Source organism: Neolamprologus multifasciatus, chromosome 22 (genome assembly GCF_963576455.1).
Source record: "Neolamprologus multifasciatus chromosome 22, fNeoMul1.2, whole genome shotgun sequence".
NCBI classification, from domain to species: domain Eukaryota; kingdom Metazoa; phylum Chordata; class Actinopteri; order Cichliformes; family Cichlidae; genus Neolamprologus; species Neolamprologus multifasciatus.
Genome location: NC_140459.1, coordinates 18,116,613 through 18,140,656, shown reverse-complemented (window position 1 = coordinate 18,140,656; position 24,044 = coordinate 18,116,613). Strand labels below are relative to the sequence as shown.

The 24,044-nt window shown below is 40.2% G+C and overlaps 1 protein-coding gene across 1 annotated transcript in view; it reads right to left on the bottom strand.

Moving 5' to 3' along the window:
* triqk (triple QxxK/R motif containing) overlaps positions 1-23,669 on the bottom strand; it is a 34,555-nt gene extending 10,886 nt beyond the window's left edge. Inside the window, exons 1-3 of the mRNA XM_085148734.1 lie at positions 23,493-23,669; positions 18,015-18,089; positions 6,831-6,916 (exon numbers count right to left, since the gene is read on the bottom strand). Coding sequence (XP_085004860.1) covers positions 6,831-6,916; positions 18,015-18,075 — 147 coding nt within the window. The 5' untranslated portion in view covers positions 18,076-18,089; positions 23,493-23,669. The remainder of the gene's footprint in view (positions 1-6,830; positions 6,917-18,014; positions 18,090-23,492) is intronic.
* Positions 23,670-24,044: the final 375 nt, after the last annotated feature.

The following is a 24,044-nucleotide window of genomic DNA, read 5'->3' as shown; positions in this document are numbered from 1 at the left end:
AGGGGACTGATGATTAGGGCTGGACAATATGGAAAAAACACTTCTTTTATTTTTAGGACAAACTCTGGCTGCCGTTCATCTGTAGTGAGCGCAGACTGTCAGGCCACTGTTTACCTCAACTAATCAAACTATTAGCTTGTAATCAGTTGTTGTCGTCGTTGACAGCTCGTCAGCTGTCCGGTGACGGGAGGGTCTCATGTCTAATCTGCTGACAGTAACTGTCACTGTCAATATCAGGACTAAATACGCATGTTTATTCACTTTTGCAAAGACCTGACTTCAATTTAGGAGAGGAGTTAGAAATGAGGGAGGAGAGAAAGGACTGATGGAGGAGGAGAAAGAGATAATGAGAAAGAGTTGAATGGTCATATACATTTAAAAAAAAAAAAAAAAAAAAAAAAAAGAAGCCTATATGTGATTTTTAAAGTACCATATAAAGTGTACTATGCTTGTGGCCAGTTTCTAGCCACATACATAAAACACGATTAGGCAGAACTGCGGTGTCCATCCATCTCAGCCACTGTATTCAAGATAACTGGGCAACACAGTGCAACCCACTCCTATGAATTTTCAACTGTAAGTTTATGAGAGTGCATCAATTGGTGAAAGACCCAATAACATACCAATGGGATATACACTCATAAGTACAACATTTTTTTCTGTTAAACAAACTCAAACTAAATTACTTATCGCCCTACTGGGGCGACCGTGGATCAAGAGTTGGCAGTTCGTCTTGTAATCGGAAGGTTGCCGGTTTGAGCCTTGGCTCCAACAGTCTCGGCCGTTGTGTCCTTGGGCAACACATTTCACCCGTTGCCTACTGGTGGTGGTCAGAGGGCCCGGTGGCGCCAGTGTCCGGCAGCCTCGCCTCTGTCAGTGCGCCCCAGGGCAGCTGTGGCTACAATGTAGCTTACCATCACCAGTGTGTGAATGTTTGTGTGACTGAATGTGTAAAGCGCATTGGGGTCCTTAGGGACTAGTAAATCGCTATACAAATACAGGCCATTTACCATTTCTTCCACCAAGAAGAAATGGTAAAGCCATTCTCTCTCTCTCTCTCTCTCTCTCTCTCTCTCTCTCTCTCTCTCTCTCTCTCTCTCTCTCTCTCTCTCTCTCTCTCTCTCTCTCTCTCTCTCTCTCTCTCTCTCTCTCTCTCTCTCTCTCTCTCTCTCTCTCTCTCTCTCTCTCTCTCTCTCTCTCTCTCTCTCTCTCTCTCTCTCTCTCTCTCTCTCTCTCTCTCTCTCTCTCTCACACACACGGCACAATATGTAATAATTAGGTGCTGGTAGGCAAAATTGAAGCAACATCTATGAAAAAAAAAACCCCCACATTGCAGCATCACATTTCAGAAGCTGGGTAGAAAGTGGCTGCAGTATTTAAAAAAAATAAAAATAAATAAAAATCTATTTGCAGTCAGGCTCCACTTTCACTTTTTTCCTCCCTCCATTTTTACTGATAAGTTAAACTTTCTTCTACAAAATGGCCTATTTTTTTTTTTTTTTTTTTAGATTTTCTATCGGTTAATTGTCAAACAAATTGAGGCTTTCCAAAGGAGTGGTATTCAACTTGAAAATGGGAATTGGGAGCGCTTGTTCATTATGTGGTGCTCACACGATTACAATCTTCATCAGCTGGAGTTTCATTAGGGGCACTCAGAGTATTGAACAATGCCAGTTATTCTTTATCAAGAGAACTCATTAGCAGCAAACTTTCTAATCAACACTGGAGAGCTTGGAGAGCTTTAAAAGAGCACAGAGTACAGTCTGATTGGAGGTTATTCAAAAAGAAATATTTGAGCGTGGAAATGAGTTTTAAATTGCAAACTGGGCCACAACAACAAAGGTGACGTGGCAAGTGTTACAAAAAAAAAAAAATCTTAAATCTTTGCAAATGTTAATAAATTCAGTTTTCCATTTATAGATTTATAAAAAGACTTCAGGGAAAAACTAAATTGAACAAAATCCACGTGTTCATGAAAGAGGCTGACACAAGGTTAGAGACGGGCAAAAAGCACTAAAAAAGAAAATAAGATAAGCTTAGTCATCCTAAAAGACACTTTTAAAAAATTGGAACAACAAAACTATATGACAATCTGATAAAACATCAGTTCAACGATTCCCTTATACTGCACGTACACACATGGCAGACTACAAAAATCAGTCAATGGGCCAAACTGCAGAGAGAAAATGATAGAAAAATAAATAAATAATAAAAAAAAAAAGGGAGTGAAAATGAAATAGAAAACAAGTGAGAGATAAAGCTCGGCACAAATGAGGGGTGGTGGGGGGCTAATAATAATTCCTCTCTGACGAAGGCGATGGGGGTGACAATTAAAAGGCGTCACAGCATCCACAGCTATCTGTGTACATGTTGTAGTGCCTAGTCATCAGCAGCATTGGTCTTCATTAGCCTCAGCCCACATTTATCTGAATCCCAGCAGCCTCCAAACAGCTTAAAGTCCTAGCTTAATTGGAAAACTTTTAAATTTCATGCACTTTAGTTTCATATATTAACCGCCAGGCTTCCACCGCTTGATTTACTTTTCTATTTTGCTTAGGCCTCGGAGAAAAGAGAACTGTTATCAAATCACTGAGGCTTGATTGTTTTCTGCTTTTTCGTGTGTTCTGTGGCAGCTTTGAAAAAAAGAAAAAGAAGCACAACAAAGAGAAGCGTTTGTAATTCTGTCGAGAATATCACAAAGAAAACATTGTGTTTCTGACATAGGTAAGCATTTTATTGAATTGCTGGAGACACACAAAAAAAATTACAATTCAGGTTTCTCCCCCTTCTTTGCATCAGGTTTCAGAGATAAAGAGAACAGCTGGTTACAGTGACTTGTCTATAAAAACAAGCTGGAGGGGTTTCAGTGAAAACACTCGAGTTGGAGAAAGCACCTGCATTTGATTGAGATCATTGTTTTCAAGAAGAGTAGCCCACTGCGTTGACTCTTGCCTTGTCTCACAAATACATTTATGTGCTCCCCTCCACACACAAACACACACTCAGACACTAACACACAGCCTCTCTGCCCACATTTTGATGGAGACCTCTGGATGGGGCCCAAACACATCATCATCTTCATCGTGTGGTTCTCTCAGCACTGGCGGCAGCTGCAGCACACTCGGCATGCTGGGAGCCTAGTCCCCGTCACCCTGGCGACAAGCCATAGCTCAGCAGACATCCCCTCATCTGGTTCGACTTTTATTCTCCTCCTGGGTTTGTTTGTGCACGTACACGTGTGTGTACGTCTATTTGTATGTTGCCATGTGCTAAGCAGGTTAGAGTCGGTGTGTCTGGGGCTGTATGTGGGTGGCAGCTTGTGAGAGCCACACAACCGTCGGTGCATTTGGAGCACAGTTAGTAAGCAGGTCTCATCCATACCAGCCACAGCAACAAACAATCAACCGTTAAAGTGTTACTTTTTCTGACCGATTAAATTGAAATTTCTAGTTAATTTTTGTAGATATATTCGTTTCCTTTGTTGAGCAATCGATTCTCCATCACCGACAGAATAGATTCTCCTGCCTTCAGACCACATTCACTCTTTTGCAAAGCTTCAAATCTATTGATAATTTTGCTGAATTTAATCACGTCGTCTATTAGAGGAAAAACAAAACAAATTTAAAAAAAAAATGCTTACCACAGCATCCAAGGGTCCAGAGGGGTGGAAAGCTACAGAGTTAAGGTTACTGAAGGCTGCTGAGCCTAAAGCCAGTTTTAAAGGTCACAAAGGTAGCTCTCTCTTCCAGATTGCCATGGTAACTCATGGTGTTGCACACATAAGCTGCTCTGGATGTAGTTCAGAGCTGTGGTTTAAAAAAGGGCTGCAAGCATCACACTTTCACCCATCCTTTTTCTGACAATGTGCTCTGAGTGTGATGCAGATGTTCAGCAGAGGGAATATGTTTTATTTGTGTAAAATGGTGAGCCACAAGTTGCTAACATGACTGAACTAAGCCGTGCAGTGACGTTGCAGCAGACTACATCACATGCATTCAATTTAGCGATGCAGAAAAATAATGACTTTTTATACTTGGTGCTTATTTGCTTTAAAAAAAAAAAAAAAGGCAGATATGACAACTATGAATGAATTTCACTTTAATTTGGCCAAAGAGTAAATTGATTACAACATCTCTGCTATTACATCCCCATGCTGAAATGGAAACAAGTTTAAAGTTTAAAAGCTCGAATGTGCCACTGTCATGTTAGAAATAAACAGCAGCACCATTAAATAGAACAAAAGGCCACAAAGCTCCCAACACAGCCTTGAGCTTTTCTCTAACAGCACTGATTCAGGCATTTCACTAATTACTGCTTCGGTTACTCGAATCTGCCCCGTTAAAACAAAAGTTGGAGCTTCTTGACGTGAGTTATAGTTGTACGAACATAAGAAATGCCAAATACTGTATAGAAAAATAGCATGTAATTTCAAAAACACTCTAAAACAACTCTAGATATGAAGCTGTATCCATGGTTCAAATCCTCACCTGCATCCTGACCCACCTGCTCCTGTCACAAAGAGGCAAAAAATGTCCAAAAAACTAATACTTGTGGATCTATAGGATCTCGCTCGCCACACAGCACACATTCACAAATGACAGATGGAAGATACCCATCATTATCTGTCGTCTCCATACTCTGCCAATTCCATAAGAAACCCCACCCCACCCACTCTACCACAACTTCCTAGGCTCAGTGGCTAAATAAGACTGAGGGAAAACAGTGCAGAACTGAACAGAAGGCTAGTGTGCCAATTAGACAAGGCAGCAGGCTCGTTTCCTCTGCTGCAAGATAATGTGCTGGAGCTACTTTGAAGGCGCTGCTTCTTCTCTAGGCAACCTGAGGAGAGGCTGCAGACCGCACTTCCTGCCAGTTTCTCCCTCTCTGCTGTCATTACCACATACCATCCACTCTTTGGAAGAGCCAAAGACTTGTGTTCTGGCAACAAGTCGTTACTTCCGTAAACACACTGTGACTCAACCTGTGTATAAGGACCTGCATGGATACAGCAGGTGGCTGGTTTTTGGGTTGTTTTTCCTTTCTTTTTTTTTTTAAAGCAACCCAGACAACTCAGCACTACGGTGGGAACAGAAGTTCTTCTTCTCTCACTTTCTCCACCACAGTGTCTCCATCCTTTTTCTCTGCCAACTCATCCAGACTGCCCCGTTACCAGGACAGCCCCGAGACAGCCTGCCCTGGCAGCTGTCAGATTCTCTGTGCCCGCATGTCTGTTGGCCCTTCTGAGGTGCCAGCTGCATCTGAGAGCAGCATCTCAACCAGGAATATAGAGAAGAGAAGAGAAGAGAAGAGAAGAGAAGAGAAGAGAAGAGAAGAGAAGAGAAGAGAAGAGAAGAGAAGAGAAGAGAAGAGGACAACATGCCCCAACATCCAAACCAGCCCTAAAAATTCCAGCCAAATCTTTGCTGTCAACCAAAGGTTCAGAGAGGGAGAGAGAGTGAGGGAGGCTTTCTACTGTCATCAGAGAGCTGTGTAAAAATCACTTCTTCAACTTCATATCACGCTAAAAGGACCTGATGGGAAAGCAAGCGTGACCAAATATCCATTACATTTGGGCTGAATTTCAATCGAACTCGGGGCCAAGAGGTCTAAGACAGTTTAATATCCTCGTCCCAGAGGTATTTTTAATCCAACCTCTGAAAATTCCACTCATCTTGGGCATGAAAAACATGAATTATTCATGACCGATATCAATATTTCAAGATATGGACTAATCTAATTGGATTAAAGACGTGTTTAATGAGGCCCTGCATGTCTAAGAGATGCATATTTTAAAACCTGACCATTTCACCCAGTGTTTAATCCTCATTGCGATTTGTTCATCTCTGCTCACTTCGTAGCAACTGAGGCTTAATCAGGAAGTGAAACATTTTGGCTTTTAATGTCCTGTAAGCAGAACCTGTCAGTGTAACAAAGGACAATAAGTGTTCAAGAACTAATACTGAATGTTACTGTAATGACGTCTTTCAATTGAGTTTCACTAAAAAATAAAGTTATAAAAGTTCCTCTCATGGAATCTGTGATTTCAATCGTCTTCTTCTCTTGGCTGCTCCCCTTTAGGGGGCGCCACAGCAGATCATCTGCCTCCACCTCGCCCTGATGCTAGCATCCTCTTCTGTCAGACCAACCCTCTGCAGGGCCACTCATATCCCAAAATGTTCTTTTTGGTCTTCCTCTTTTCTTCTTGTTCCATCTTCAGCATCCTTTGGCCAATAGATCCATGTTCCCTCCTCTCTACATGTCTCAGCCTTGCCCGTCATTGGCTCCAAATCTCTTAACCTCCTTTTACTTTAGCATTACCTGCTCTATCCATTTCATCTTCTTTCATCTGCATACTGTATTTTCCTCTTTTCACCCACCTTCCCGTTGCCCCTCCTTTGCCATTGAAAGGATAAGACCACCTTTGTATTTTATATCTCCTCTTTTTGGTAAAGAAAAGCACTATTTTACACACAATCTATGAAGGACACTAGCATACCTTCTTTAGCAAGGCAGCAGGGATCTTAAAAGAATAGACTGTGGCCCACAGCACATAATTATGTGAAGATCTACTATGGATTATTATATTCCCTGAAGACCTAGAGTAACTTCTTTCAATAAGACAGTGTGTGTCTGGAATAAAAAAAAATATAAATATAAAAACTTAATACAAAAAGGAGCATGGGAAAAGTTGGCTAGCAGATCTTGTACATAGATAAGCAGAACCACAATTGTACCAGGACAGACATTTAAGTGTGGATATACATATATACAAATCGTAGAATACATATAGATAAAGGCTGCAGTAGTCCTAAACAGAAACCAAGTCTCACCCTGAATCCAGAGGAATTCTTCTTCGCTTCAGCTTTCAGCCGTGTTGCTTTCAAAACCGACTTTGTCTTTTTGTAGTCTTGCTTACCTAAAACACATGAAATAGATAAAAAGAAATTAAATGAAGTACACAAATAAATGACCAAGATTGACTGATATTGAGTGACAGGTTTCATTTACTGTTGCCAAACAACCAAAGAGACCAGAAAGTTTTTGTGTAGAAGTGTAGCACTCTTGGATCATTGTGAGGAATCTGGCTTAAGGTGACTGCACTCACCATTTTGTATTTGTAGTGACCAAATGGTTGCCCGGAGCTTCAGGTTTTTATATAATTTATAAGTGCTGGTTGTACTCTGGTCTTTATTCTACCGAATAGGGAGGTTGCTGAATGGAAATATAACAGTTAAATGTGAGTTTCTGTCTATGTATTTATGTGCTCAAAAATGGGTGGTGAGAAAGTGAGAAATAAATTGTGCACCACTGAAATTTCTCAAATAAACCTATACACGCCTCACGCAGTCTACAAAACACACGGTTCACCTGTGCTTACTTGACTTCCCGTAGGCTAAATTCTCAAGGGTGAGTCCTGTGGGCAAACTGGCCACCCAGCAAAAAGTGTGTGTGTGTGTGTGTGCGTGACAGCTGGTTGTCTTGGTCTAATTAGAAACAACACACAGCAGGAAAAGGAACTTTGCTAACAATAGGGTGGAAAGGCAACAGCTTGCTGAACAGTGTGTGTGTGTGTGTGTGTGTGTGTTCAAGTTGTGCAATTTCCATTTTTTTTAACTATTCTTTCTTCAAACTTATGGTTAAATCTAGATTTGATTAATGGTAAGATGAGTGTGGTGCTTGAAGTTAACTATGAAGTTTTGATGATTTAAACTTGATTGCACTTCATTAGAAAAACAGGGATGTTACATAGTATAGACTGAGACCAAGTCAGCCTGGTGGTTTTTCCTCTTCCAATTAATCCTTGTTTACAATGGCGAATAGGAAGAGAGACTGGAAGATGTATTTTGGAGAGGGTTTGAGAGGGAAAAGCTGAAATGAGCTAGTGGGAAAACAGGTGTAGGTGTGTGCGTGTGTGTGTAGAGCTGATTTCCACTCAATAAGGTGTCACTCTTACGGCCCGGTCACAGAGGAAAACAGGAAATGACCATTAGCCTTATGTTAAGCATTTCACCTGCTTTTCAATAATCTTGCTCCCCCTGCATCTTTTTTCCAAGATCTGATATTCACTTCCCATCTCTCCGCGCTCTCTTTTATCCCCCCCCCCCTCCTCCATTCCTCCTGGTCCTGAACCCTTCGTTCACCTCCCACTGACTCTGTGGAGGGCTAATAGAAATGGGGAGCGTGTTGCCAGAAGCAAACAGCGAGCTAGTGGGAATTCATTACGGGGGCCACTGAATGTCTCCTCCACTTGTCAGAAAGTGGAGAGGGGAAAATTTGATTGGAGGGCACCTCAGGTTGCTCACAATTCACATAACTGTTGCAAAGATTTTCACACTGTAAATGGCGTGATGTGAGCAAGGATGGGGTTTAAATTTCAATGCTAGATGTATACATTGGTTGAAGACATAACCATCTGGTAACAATTAGTACTTAACTGAGGCCAAATCAGAATACTTACACCAAGCAAGGTAATGTGTAGAGTAGAGAATTACCTCAGTGTGTGTATATGGTATTCTAATGCTGCTGTGTTACACTGGTGTACCTCCTGTAGCTACACAGCAGCTTTCTCTTGTGGTTTGTTTGTGTGGGTTTGGAGCCTGCACAATCTACACGCGCGTGCCTGATGATATTGCACTGGGCTTATGAGTACTCCTATTTGTCATCACCGTTTCCACTGCTTCACCAGCGCCGGAGACATTTTCTGTCACCAATTATCTACCTGCATTGAGCTACAAGCAATCATCCCATCCCTCCCTGCCTCAGCCTGCCACCCTGAAAAGCCATCACTGTTCTCCTGTACAGCAACAACAATGACACGTCTCAGAGGAACATTAACCCCTGTAAAACCGTCTAGGGCACCCGCTGGGATGGCTTCCCTGATCGTGCCTTTCACTGAAGTCATCGCTGAAGAGACAGAAAGGAAAAGTGAAAGTGGCCTTCTCCCCCCACCGCTTAAAGCAAAGTTCAGATTCTTCTTGCTTGTTTGTCATCAGGTTACCTATAAATGGAGTCTGATGAAGACGGCTGTGAAATTAGTTTTTATCTTGAGCCATTATTCTGTTTAGCATAATGAGACAGGTAGGGGGTATTAGCTAAAATTAGTCACATGTGATTGTGCACTCAAGGGAAAGAGAGGGGAGGTATGTGATTTGTGTCATACAAATTGGCCATTAAAATGAAGATAGAAGAGTGGTGAGTAATGATAAGAAACTTTACTATTTTTTTTAAGTTTCTAATGCATACAATTAGGGATGGGTATCGTTTAGGTTTTATCCGATACCGGTGCCAAACCGGTACTTTTGAAACGGTGCCGGTGCTTAAACGCTGCTCAAACGCTGCTCAAACCGGTGCTTAAAGAATGGAGAACAAAAAATTGGTCCAAAAACCTCTCATGTTCAGCTGGGTTTTTTTGTAAAAAGATAACAATGTTAGCCTTTTCTGCAGCTATAGGGCATATATGGTATCATTCTTGGCTGGAAGCAGTGCTTAAACAATGGAAAAAACAAACTTTGTCCAAAAACCTCTCATGTTTAACTGTTTTCCACTTTTTCTTTGGTCATTTTAGCTTTTTTGGCCAGGGTGAAGGGAGTATCTGCCATGAAACAAGAAGACAGCCGCATGTAACTACGACGGTGTTTGCTAGTTCACCTTACATGCATTAATGTAATAACGTGGTTAGCCTACTCAACGTAAATTACACATGAACAACATTAAGCTACTCACGCAGAGAAGAACGGCTGCTGCTGCCATCATCATCCGTCATCATTTCTGCTACACTGGCAGGGCTAGGGGCCAGGACTCTCCTCTTAGGGTTTTTGGGGGATGTTGCAAACTCCGGGTCCGATAACAGGCACCACACCCGCAGTAGATGTGCTCGGTGTGAGGTCTCGCAGCAAGCTATCAAATACGGCGCATTTCTCGGCTTTTAAAAAAAACCGCTATGCGTCGCCAGGTGTTTCATCGGATTTGAGGTGTTACCTCCTTTGACAGTATCACAGTATCAGCTTAAAGCACTTGTTGCAGGCTGCTGAGTTTGCATCTTTTGCTGTGAAGTACAGCCAGACTTTTGACCGCTTCGACTCGGGCATTTTTAATCTGTAGCTCTGCTCTAAAAGAACATACGTACCTGGACCCGCCTACTATCCTCGGAAACGTAAAATGATTGGCTAGAATCTAAAGTGCTCAGGAAAAAAAAGCACCGAAATGTGCGCTGCTTTTCGGTCTGGTTACTACCGTTTATGTCAGAACCGGTGCCATCATGGCACCGGATACCGGTACCCATCCCTACATACAATGGAATCCAACAGCCTGAGCCTCCTAAATGCTTCTATTTTAGAAAACAAATACAGATACAATTCGAGCATCCTGTATTACAGCTGGAGAAATGAGCTTAACAATTTTGGTGAAATTTTTAGTTGTGATAAAAATGTAAATTCATTTCATGAATATCTTATTCAGTAATCCCCGTTTGCATTAATGACAGCGCTCAAGCTGGACTCCACAAGTCTGCATAAAGATGAGACATGTTATCAAAAATGGAGACAATGCCCCGAATAGTTTACTGCAATATTCAGCACTCCTTGGTCTTCGAGCATCATCGCAAGGATGTAGCTCAAAGGATGTTACGTGTCTCGTGAACAGTGGGTTGCTACTTGTTTTGGTGCAGGTGTTTAGTTCAAGCTATCTGCCATTACACTGTGTTGACACGCTGCACTGACATTCTCTAGGCTGATTATCGTCGCGCACCTTTCTGTTACTGCTGTGAATCTTAAAGTTTAAGTCATCGTTAAATTCTTCAGTTGTCCACACAAACATTTTGATGTCTTAAGCCAGCGGTCCCCAACTTTTTTCAATATTTTCACGGACCGGCCATTAAGGTGTCGCGGATAAATACAACAAAATAAAACTAGTACCGGTACCGAAAAAATGAAGATTTATTCATAACACACGTGAAAAGACCCAGGAAAACCGAGTTAACGATAAAAACAATAACAAAATAACGCTGAAAACCGATAAAAACCCTGAAAACCATACATTTCACACCTGAGCCTCAACTCTCGCGGCCCGGTACCAAACGACTCACGGACCGGTACCGGTCCGAGGCCCAGGGGTTGGGGACCGCTGTCTTAAGCCATGCCAAGTGTTTGCTCTTGTTTCCTCCTTTCTGTGAAGCGGTTTGGAGACACTACCTATCCTCTGACGAGATAGTCTTACTGCTACAGACTGAAATAACGTGTTCTTCATTTAGAAAATGCAGCCGTTTCTAACAAAGCTCGATGCCCTGAACCTCGTGATCATATGGTTTTTCTTTCAGTCTCCCTGGTAATGTTCGGAATAGGGCTGACTGAGTTTTCGCAAAGCATTTGAGAGCCATTTGAAACCTTCACTCCAGTCATGATGTGATGCTAATAATACCCCTCTTTGCTTAGAATAGCAATTTGATTGCTGACACTTTCTCTTTGCAAGGAGATCATTTTTCCCCACTATCACAATGAAGGTAGTAACCAAATCGAAACTGCACAGCCACATTTGTAACAGGTGTGCAACGGCAGGATGTTCATTTACGTCAAGCCTCTAGTGAGTAGATTCAATTCATCTCCTTTTATATGCAACAAACCCTTAGACAACCATGTCTACTTTTAGATTTCTGGTTGCAAGTTCAAGAGTGAATTGTTCACAACTGGTGAAACCACCTTAGGCCTTTCATATAATTAACTAAGTACATACTCCATTTATTTAAGTATTGTTTAAGGGTGCTGGGGGAGATGGGGAACATTCTAAGCCTATGTAAGCAAACCTTAAGCCACTATTGGAGCACACTGCAATAGGTGGTCCCCAACTATCTATGTAACCTTTATAAAAAAGTCTCTTGCTCTGTTCAACTTCCCCTTTCCTCCTTCTTTGTTATTTAAAAATGGACTAGAATGAGAAACATGGGGATCATTTTGTGAATAAATTATTTCCCACTTTTGAGCAACTGAGAAATGAAAGCCTATCATGAACTAGTATAGTTCGGCTGCTTTTATTCGAGTCATGCATCCTCCTATATATAAAAAACAAAAAACAAAAACAAATTATATATTATTCTCAGTCATATCTAAATTTATTCCAGTGTCAGAAAGTATTAAAAATCAAGTACTATACCATTGCAACGAGCTCCATTATGAACCCAGTATACAAAACTTTGCAAAAATCCCACAGTTCATCTAATGCCATGTCTTCATATAAACCATGAGCGAGAAGCACATTAGCAAAGCGGCAGCAGCTCCAAACTTCTGCCTGTGTCAGACAGAGCACAGCAAAAAAGCCAACGCGAAGGAAAAAAATAGACTTAAAGTATAAGAATATGGTTCAGAGCACACATATGGACTTACAGTACCACTGTACTCATTTAGTAGACAGGCATGAGGATGACTACTGAAAAACTTGAAGCAATATTCAGTTTAATTGCAAGCACGACTAGGTGCACCTGTTCACCTGCTTGTTAACAGGAATTACTCATCAGTCAGTAACATGGCAACAAGTTTAGACATGTAGACATGGTCAAAATAACCTGCTGAAGTTCAAACTGAGCATCAGAATGGGGAAGAAAGGTGATGTAAGTGACTTTGGCATGGTCATTAGTGCCAGATGGGCAGGTCAGAGTGTTTCAGAAACTGCTGATCTACTGGGATTTTCCTAGTCAACCATCCCTAAGGATTACAAAGAATGGTCCAAAAAAGAGAAAATATGCACTAAGCAGCAGCTCTCTGGGTAAAAATGCCCTTAGATGCCAGAGGTGAGAGGAGAATGGAAAGAGTGCTTTAAGCTGATAGGAGGGCAATATTAATTTAAATTACCACTCACTAAAACAATGATTTGCAGAAGAGAATCTCTGACCGGACAACATGCCAAACCTTGAAGCAGATGGGCTATAGCAGCAGACTGCAATAGGCACTCTTGTCAGCTGAGAACAGGAAACTGAGCACAGTGGTACAGTTGTTAGTGTTGCTGCTTCACAACAAGAAGGTCCTGGGTTTGAATGCACTGGCTGGGTTCATTTTCTGAGGATTTTGCATGTTCTCCCTGTGTTGTGTGGGTGTTCAGGTCTCAGCATATCCCAGCTTCATCTCACAGTCCAACTTTCAATCCTGAAACTGGCCACTGGTGTGAATGTGAGCATGAATTTAATGGATGTAGCTATATGACCCAAAACAAGGGTAGCTCTGAAGAAACCACCAATTCATTATTGAACTGATAGATGATATAACCAGGTTGCTTTAAAGCCAATATATGTAAAATCATTTACTGCCTACAGCACACAGCTGTTGCTAAGCCAAAATGACCACAAACAGGGACATGAGTATGTTCAGAGGAAAAAATAAATAAACTAAAATGCCTGAAGATTTCTGTTGGTGACTGTTTGTGTTTATGGGGACTAACCGTCCCACATACTGCATCCAACACAGGCAGAGTCATTTGGACAGACAGCCCTGTCTAGTAGTTTCTGAGTGCCCTGGGACAATTCGGGAAACACACCGACAGCGTGTTTGACAGTTTTCATGCTTTGCTTCCGCGTCTATCTGGAATTGCAGGCATATAGTCAGTGACCACATGGTGCGGATCGCTGACATCTGCCAGGATGAGTGGTAGAACCTGAGAACTGATGCCAGACTCTTGGGATATACTGAGCCCTTTTTCGCTTACTGGAAGAGAAAGGAAGCGAAATAATAAATAATAAAGGGAGATTATCCATGATATAACGCCAAGAGATAACTGGTACACCTTGTCGATCTACTGCGCTGTCCTATCTACAGATAGGAGTGAAGTATTTCACCTGTAAGAAGCAGTATATCATGGGTGTTATCTTTTATTTGCATGTAAAATGGTAACTTGTAAAGCTATTGGCTTCCAGCTTGACATTTTGTATTTAAAATTGTGGGTGTCTTTATCTATGTGGACAATTTTCCCTAGTTTTCAACAAGCAGTAAGGATCATTGTGACTGAACAATTGTACTTACATGTAAGAATGCTACAGCTTTATCTATCCTAAGGGCATTCAATTACAACAGGTTTAATAATGTTATTAAAAAAAGAGAGTGTCAACAGTAGCCATTTGATGGCCATCTGCCATGACAAAAGCACTCCAGCAGAGATGATGGTACAGCTCAACAACCAGCCTGGACTACCGCCGATGTGCCATGAATAAGCTACCTATTACGATTTCAAATTACCATGTGTGGCCCATTCCAGCTCTGAGGAGAACAAGCCCCATGCTCCATTTGAAGACTTCATTTTTCTCCATCTTTTCCCCCCACTCTCTGTTTTTCACCTTTGCTGTTAAACAGTGGTTCAGTGAAATTGCCTGATGGCCGTCCTTTTCAAACAGAAGGAAAATGGTAGAAATTGAGGGGTTGGAGGAAGGCGGCGGGAGAGATGGGACCAAAGTGTGTTACACATTTCTGAAGTGATAAGATGTGCTCAGAAAGAAAACACTAAATGGGGGAAAGGAAAAAAAACTGGACTCGTGGGAGAGGATGTGACGGCGGGAGATGAGCTTGTTATGTTATGTCTGTCTCTCATTTGTTGAACCTATCAGGTTTTGCATAATGGCAGACAGTTAAGGGATATCTTCAGGCTAAATAATTCTATTCTTCTGTCCCAGTATGAAAACATATACAACAGCAATCCCTCTCATTTATAAGCTGGTGGTGTAAAAAGCTTTCACATGCCTGAGGAAAATAAAATAAAATAAAAAACACAATTGGACTTACAGTGCCATCCTTTTTTCTTTAACAATAATAACAAAAAGAAAGAAGGATGAACGTGACATAACTTTAGAAATGGAAATATGAACCGACCAAACATTTTGCTTTAAAACTCACGAGAGCACCACGAGTCCTGTTAACACAAAATTAACGCCAGAAAATACAAAACCTGGAAAAAATGTGAGGATGTGAATCACCACAGGCAAAAGAAAAAAAAACATGTACTTAAAGCTGGAATGAAGGTGTTTAGAACAATGCCATTACTGTCACAGTAACGTCACCGTAGTTTACAGCTTTTTAAATAAATATATAGCATCTCCATGTACTCCGACTTCCTCCCACAGTCCAAAGACATGCAATTAGTGGGGATAGGTCCACTGGAAACTCGAAATTGCCCATAAGTGTGAATGCGGATGGTTGTCTATGTCTATGCGTTAACCCTGCGACAGACTGACGATCTGTCCAGGGTGTAACCTGTGTCTCGCCTTAAGACAGCTGGCATGGGATCCAGCATCCTCCCAGCTTAGAACAGGAAAGTGAGATTATTCACACAGGCTCACAAACATTGGACAACAACAAAAACTGTAAAAACACTGCCTGGTCTGATGAGTCTGCTGCCACTTTGAATGGTAGGATCAAAATTTGGTATAAACAACATAAAAGAGATTTTTCCTGGCTTCTATTAATGGTCTAGGCTGAGGGTGGTGGTTTAATGGTGTGGGAATACTTCTGGCTCATTCTGGTCACTCTAGCACCAATTTGGCAGAATTTAAACACCACAGCCTACCTACTGTTGGTTACCACATGTATCCCTTTGTGACCACAGTGCCCCTTTCTTTTGGTGGCCACATCCAGCAGTATAACACTCAATGTGACAAAGCTCAGAACATAACAAAATGGTACTCAAACAGCCTCCGTAGTCACGTCACCAGATCTCAAGCCAACAGAGCACCTTTGAGTTTGGGGGGAGGGGGGGGGGGGGGTGTACCCCAGAATACCATCTTGGATGTGCAGCTCTACAGCAACTGTGTAACAGATCCGCAGTAATTGTGTAATACAATCATGCCAAAATCTGAAGACAAAAGGGGTCCAACCTGGTACTATCAATGTGTATCTATTGAAGTAATCGTATTTAACTGCTAACTAAACAAAAGAACGCAAGAAAAGGACATGCACATTTGTGTAGCCAGATGTTGTTGCCACATCTCTTGGACTGGGATTCAAGTCACCAAGTTGAATATTCTTTCTGTGAATGTACTGTAGCATCAGATTTTTAGATTCCCACAGTCATGGAGATCCAAATAAATCTCAGACATCGTGTTAGTTTAGTAACTGCACTGTGCCATCACTCTACTACCTTGTAAAAGGACAAATCATCAGTCATTAGATGTCAATTAATCAAGGCCAAAACCAGATCTTTCATGAAAAGTTCATTTGCTGAGAAAATTTCTTTCCCTAAGGATTTGCATGACTTTTGTGTCTTATAAGACTACTGTGTCACATTTCATGTTAACAAAATGGGAGTCCCGGGATTTAAAGTAAAACCTTTAAGCCTGCAAAGCCAACAGAGCTTCCCTTTGTATCCGAGTCTGTCAGCTGCCCACAATTATCCAGCTTTGCCACTGGCGACCTTTTGGCTTTGCTCTACACGAGAAAAAACAAAAACAAAAAGATATGATAGGTGCACTGATCTTTAAGAAACCACAGCTGGCACGCTAAAGTTGGCTGAGCCTTTGATTGATTCCAATCATATTGCCTTAGTTGGCCCTTTGTGAAGAAAGGGGAATGAAGGGGGAAGTAAATACTACATGAAAGCCAATAAACCTGACAAAACAGCTTCTGACAAGATGGTCTTTAAGCAACGTATTCACTGTCACCTGAGACGCTGCTTTTTCATGACCAAGTGTAATTATTTGCATAATGGCTGTGGATTTGGTTGAATTTTCTTTTTACTCTAGTGCAAACCAGAAACACTTCCAACGCTGTGCAAAGAGATGATGCATAATTCTACACTGACAAATGTGAGAACGGCCAACAAATACTTCCCAGTAACATATTATGTGATATGTGATTTCTTAAATGTGGAATGTCAGCTTGATTTTTTATAATGTGGTATTAATTACGTGTGCATTCCTACACTGGCACAATCAACCAATCAGTGAGGATTATGTCTCAAATGGAATTTGACCACAAGTAGATAAATACAAACTACCAAAAAAGCATCACAAAATAATTACCAGTAGCCTTGTTGGTTTAATTATTAGTTAATATATTAGTAGAATTTTGCTGAAACTATCAGCCATATGTTATATACGCTGCTATAGAGAATTTATGACAATGGAGAAAAACAGTTTGTTGGATGAGTTTTCACCATAGACAGTATGAAGATAGATACAGCGATCATAACATCACCCATCGGTTAATAAAGTCTTATTATGAAGCTTAGGGCTGAGCTTTTTAGCTACTATAGTCTTGGCATTTTAAAAACAAATGTGATGACCAAGGGGTGGATTGGGCTACAAAGCACTCTTGTACTCGTTAACAACTTGCCAATCACAACTGCATAAAATCACCTGTAAAATGTTTATGAGATCAGGTCTGAGAGCAGTTTTCCAATAGATTTCTATTGGATTAGAAGTCTTTTTGGCCCCCATTAGAAAGAGCGCATGTATAAAGCACTGTTGCTTTTGCTTCTCTTTTTAGACATAGATGCTAGATCTATGTTTTGCACTGTGTAGGATTTACAACACAGTTCAAACATGTCAGGTCAACTAGCAATAACTAAAAGTTTTCAGAACAGGTCCACAAAATTCAAAAACACTCAAGTTCCTCTTCTTGTACAACTATAGATAGTTTTCAGTGATCAGTGGAATGTTGAATGCATTTCTCAAACGGGCTAGATTTTAATTTTCAAGAAGCAGACAAAGTTGCAGGTTGTGTTGATGCCAGTGGGTTCAAGCCTAAAACTTATGGGCTTTAAGCTGTTTAAGATTGGTTCCTCTAAAATTTCTTTGTTACTATATAGCTCTGCTTTGACTATCTCACTAGGGGACCAATTCACAGCACGCAATCAGATGAATGTTGAAAAAACAAAAAATGAATGCCTGAGAACACTACCTTAAAATAAGAGATGAGACGAACTTCGAACATAAAGCTTTTTATGGACCAGTTTGGATTTCTTTTTTTTCCAAATACACCTTGTGCGTTATTTCATTTAATTACATTTGATTGATTTGCTGTTGCCAAGCAGCAGTACAGATGACTCACCAATCTGCTTTCTGTATTGATCAACCGGTAATTTGGTTGCACTGGCATCTTTCTTCCCCATCCTCCGTCCTCAACCTGACAGAAAATGAGAATAAAAAACATTGAGACAATTTTACAGTTAAGTCTCCACATTACTCACGATTGTTTGCAACTATAGTGCAGCTCCACTCCTTCTTCTGTAGCTGGGGATAATTTATGAAATCTGCAGGAAGGATTCAAGTTAATACACAATCACATATACCGCACAAAGTAGTCAATTTTGATCAGGCAGATGGTTTATCTTTCACATACATCTGCTACACGTAATTAAATTAATTCTCACCACCTACCATGTGTGTTACACTCTCGGTATGTGCACTTCCTACCCATCTCATTTAGCCTAGCACCATTTTCCTTCACACCATGAGTTCTCTTTGATTACACTGACAGCTCAGAGGTAAGATATAAAGACAGAGAGCTATGAATAATATAAATAGTATCCTTAGGATGTAATTGTACAAGTGAGTGACTACACTTGGGGTATGGAATAAATATGAACATAAAAGCACTGCACAGCAGGGACAGCAAAGACATACTGGTCAAAGGAAGAAGACTTATGAATAAGAAAACAAACGTGCTGCAGGGTTTGATTTGATATGGTTCTCTCTTCTATTTGGCTTGTGTTTCAATAAATGAACCTTCTTCAAGTTTAAATATAATAGAACAAGGGGCACTCGTAACAATAATATGCCAGATAGACAGTTGGCTGTTGTAGTCAGTAAATTGCACTTGCAGATTACACAGTAAAAGACATCCCTATAAACATATCAAGTCATAATAAGTAAGTCGTTTTCTGTTTCACCCGTGTAAAGAGGCGTCCATACAGGAAGTGGCGTGCTGAACAAAAGGCTAAATATCACTCCCATCACTAGAGAATTCCTGAACTATCGTGTGACTCTTTTGGTTCTGTACGTCACCTCAATGGACTAAAAGAAAGCAAACAAGATGTGAGTGAAGAATAGCTGCCAATCAAGAAGTTTAATGAAGAAAAATCCCCATTAACCATTTAGGTATAATCAGCCATTTTTAACAGTCCTTTTATTTTGCAGTGAAATGAAAAAATGTAATCAATAAGCAGTTTCATGGTCAGGTGTGTTATGTTATTTCATGACAAATGAAAGTGTTGAATTGGCATTCTGTAGCTGTAGGTCTCAATATGACGTCCAAAAATATTGATTAGAAAACCAGATGTGTCAGCGGTACTAGAAACAACAACAAATCAACACTAAAGGGCCAGATATGATGATGTGATGATATGAGATTCCTTTCTTTGGTGGAAAAAGAACCACTTCACAACATCTAACCAAGTCAAGAGCACTCTCATAGAGGTAAGTGTATCATTGTCAGCATCTGCAATCAAGGGACTCATTCATGAATGTAAATGAACTCAAGACCACTGGTACAACTCAGGAGGAAGAAAGTTCAGATAAACGTGAAAACGGAAAGAAAAATGACTGTGGATGAAGAAACGTTGACGGAAGTGATGATATCTGAGATCCACAGGCCAGACATGCAAAGGAAAACACTCAAAGTCGATGATATGAGATTTCCACTCCAGCTGGAGAATGTTTCTTTTGTGATGCCTTTGAAGTCAGAGCTTTAAATGGCAGAGTAAGTTACCTGACTTGAATTTTGTCGGCTTAGTCTGTGAAACAGATTAAGGTACTTAATAAAGACAAAACTAAAGGCAGAAAGACCCACAAAGAAGCAGAAACTAATGGTGGCTGGGGTAAAGGCTTGCCTCGCAAAGCTTCTCAAGACAGGTGACCCTCATGGGTACCACACTTTCTGCAAAGGATTCTCTTTATAATTATGTTTGCTTGTCCCATAATGTTTAAGCCTAAAAAAAACTGAGTCTTGATTTTGATTAATTAATTTTAAACCCAATTTAGTTGATTATAGAAGTTAGTTTAAGTATATCAAGTATTTTAAGTCCTCCATTCACTGGTTATGGTATTTGGAGATGGCAAGGTTGTTTTTCTGTGTACCTATAATAAAAACAATAAAACAATACTTGAAGGATTGTATGATGTTTAACACAAATAACTAATAAATAAAGAATCAAATTAATATAAATGTGTGCCAATTAAAAAAAAAGTACACCACTGGCATATAACTTTAAATGGTATACATTCAAGTGACAAGAACTACACTACAATCAAATCAAATTAATTTAACTGGCTGTATAAAGTTGGAATATTACAATACAAAGTTGGAAGATTACAGATGCCATTAGATGTGTTACTGGGGTTTTATCCTATATAAAAAATACCATTATAATGTCTTTGATCTACCATAACTGTTGATTTTTTAAAAAATGCCTTATGGCCAAAAGATAATCTAAATAAGAGAAATGAATATGAAGCCAGCATCTAAGCCCACGTAATGCTTTTCTTTACAAAACTTAGGACTGCCTGTTTGTTGCATCAATCCAAAACGCTTGTTTCTCCTGCTCTAAATTCCAGACAGACTCTCTCACAACACACTGCATCAATCAATATTGTAGCCCTTTGTTTAAAATAGTGGGAAAAGTAAGAGTGAATCTAGGGACGCGTACGTGTGGTTGCTGATGATACAGAAATGTCCGTCCTGTTCTCTGGGCAAAAGATTTGAGGTGAAAAGATTTACAACTACCCACATTAGACACATAATACCAGCTACCAAATCCTGCTACTCTAACAATAAATGATTATAATAAAAAAAAAAAAAGAGAGAAAGAAAGAAAATGTTCAAGTGTGGTAAAAATAAACATTTGTATGCAGGTGTGCACATAAGGGGAAGAGTTAGGTGAATAGGAAAAAGTATCTATGTGTATCCAAGAGGAACAAGAGTGGTGGAGAATCTAGAGCTGCAGATGGGGAATAGAGGAGAGAGACTGAATTAGCATGTTCAAGGAGCGTGGCTGGCTGCCTGTGCTGACTGATACCTTCTCAGGGGAGACTGCAGCTGCCTTGGGAAACCAGAATTTTACCTTACATTAAAAACACTGTTTTCAGCTACATTTCAAACACTCTTAGTGGCAGCATAGAACAAGGATGTATGTACACCTATTGTTCTCCAGCAGCTGGAAACCAGAGTCAGCAAATAAAAGCAAGTCAGAGAAAGACAAAAGGAGGAGAGGAACCTGTCCAAATGAAAATAAAATGTTAAAGTTGGAGGCTCTCAGAGCTACTGCTATGCAGTATTATTCATTAGCATCACAATAATATACCTAAATTGGAGTCATCAACGTTTGAACAGATACATTTGAGTATATTTTGCATCTGCATCAGTGGAACATAGTAAAGCAGCATGCTGCAGCTAGTGACAGGTGCATTGTTGGAGTTGATACTATAATACATCCCTGTCCATTTTTTCACCTTATAGTCATAGATGACAAGGCGAATAATACATTCCTGTCATTAACAGTGTTAACTGTAATCTCACTTTACTAGAAACCTGAAGTAAATCTGGATTTTTAAAAATTGATTTATTTTTTTAAAACTAAAGCATTTTACAACAGCCATTTCCCTGAAAGACACAGTCTTCAACCCCAGTAGAGTAAAAACTACATGCACAGGTTAGGCGAGTGTCATTCAAGAAAATACTTACAAATGAGTACATATGAACTGAACCAAAAGAAACAAACGGTTGTATTAAGTATCTGTACAAAAGATTTGTCTTTATCTTGCTCACATTGCCCTCATAATGTTTAAATAAGTATACCAGCCTGTCTGTAAATTTAGAATTTAAGATGATTCACAACTGTAGGCTTTAGCAGGTGAAGGAATTTGTGAAAGAGCCAGAAAATCATTAATGTCAATGTGCTGTAGGATTCATTGAGTAATTATATGGTGATGTCAATCTGGAGAAATTGTTTCCAAGTGCAAAGGTACAGCAAATGTGAAGAAAAGGGGTTTCTTTAGGGTTTACAGATAAAGGTCTGAAAAAGGAAATATCCAGCTCTCTGGTGACAGGAGAATGGCTAGACTCCAGTGAGCTGATAGGAAGGCAACGTAATTCAAATAGCTACTTATTGCAAGCAATAGATGCAGAAGAGTGTCTCCAGACACATAACATGTAGTGAAAGCAGAAGGGCAACAGCAGCAGAAGACAGATGATCTGATATCCTCGTGTCGGTGTTGTTCCCACATCATCATAATAAATGTTGTTCCAGGTTCAACATTGCAACAACACCAACACGAGGATATCAGATCGTCCGCAGAGGACCACACCAGGTGCCCCTCCTGTCAGCTAAGAAAGTGAGGCTACAATTTGCTCAGGCTTTGATAGTGATGGTGAAATGATGTGGAGGATATTTTCTTGACACACTTTGGGTGCCTTAGTACCAACTGAGCCTCAATTAAACACCACAAACTTTCCTAAGTTGTTGCTGCTGTCCGTTCCTTTATGACTACAGTGCACCAGTCTTCTGATGGCTGCTTCCAGCAGAATAACACACCATGTCACAAAGCTCACATCATCTCAAACTGGTTCCTTGAATATGATAATGACTTCACTGTGCTCCAATTATCTCAATTCCAAAAAGTGCCTTTGCAATGTGGTGGAACAGGAAGATAACAAAACCTCTGAGGAATGTTTTCAATAACTTGTTGAATCTATGCTTCAGATGATTTAGGCAACTCTGAAGGCAAAAGAAAAACCTCATACTAGCAAGGCATACCTGAGTATAGCATTGCATATTAAGCTCAAATTGCTCCAGGTGACCCAGATTAGTCTGAAAAATTATGTATTCTCGGTAAACTTCAAAATAACATATTTTCTTTGTACCATTCATGCTGGTGCCACAGTCTGACTCCCAAGCACATGAACGAAGCAAAGTCAGAAGAACAACTTCCCAATCTGGAAAATGTGACCATTCTAAATGCACGTGAATGCACAAGTAGTGTTAGCAAAGGGTCATGCTAAGTAGGGCCCCAGTGCCTCACAAAAACAAATAAATAAATGTTGATAAAATTCAGCTTAAATATTAAGCTTAAGTTAAATATTTTCACAGATTAGCAGCTATTTTCTAAGCTGTATGTGTTTGGAAAGAAATCATTGAAAGGCTTTACCACCAATATCCATTCAAACAAAGCAAAACCATGGTTATTTAGTCTGAATGTTTTTATGTTTGCTGGAACTGATAGGTCAACTTTGTTTCTTCAGTTTATTCTCCCCTCACTGACATCAACAGCGTAAACAAAAATAAGGTCAAATGTAAAAATGCAGATTTATGATATGCAGTTTGCGCAACAATGCTTGATGCTTGTTGACATTTATTATATCCTTCTATTTCTCAACAACGTCAAAATCACAAGTAAGTCTTGACTATTAACAGAACACCCATTTAATGTTTCTGAAAGCCCTTTAATGTGTGTGTAAAGGCTCCAAAACACCGCAGTAAGTAGAGACGTGCAAGAAGCAATGTTCATTCATTGCACTGACGGCGATACTTACACTGTGAACGCGTCGACGAGAAGAAGTTTACGATATGCACGGCTGCTTTACTTGAACTCGCAGGACGACCGATTCCACCCCTTTTATTTATTGGACTTTGATCTAAATTTCTCCGAAATGCCAACACATCACTTCTTCCGCGGACAGTTCCTGTTTTGCTCGGCAACGTCGATGACAGGCAGCCTTTTCATCCAATGAAACAAGAGTATCTTTCGTTTTGACCAATAGCGGGGCGCCGGGTGGGACGCTAAGACAAAAACACTAGAGTAGCATGTGACGGGTTGATAGTCGGACACTCCCAAGCGGATCCTTTTTTCCTCTAACTTTGTATGGAAGAATAAGCACCATCATCTAAAAAAATCATTGCTTTGTGGACCTAAAGATAAAGGTGGTTTTTGAACTATACATTTAAGGTGAAATGGCTAAAAGAATGCTTAAAATCTCCTGGATCATTATGGCATTTCATTCCACATAACATTTTTTAGAAATGTTGGAGGTTTACAGTTCCTATTGTCTTGTAATTACAGTATATCAAAGTTACCAGTTAAAATG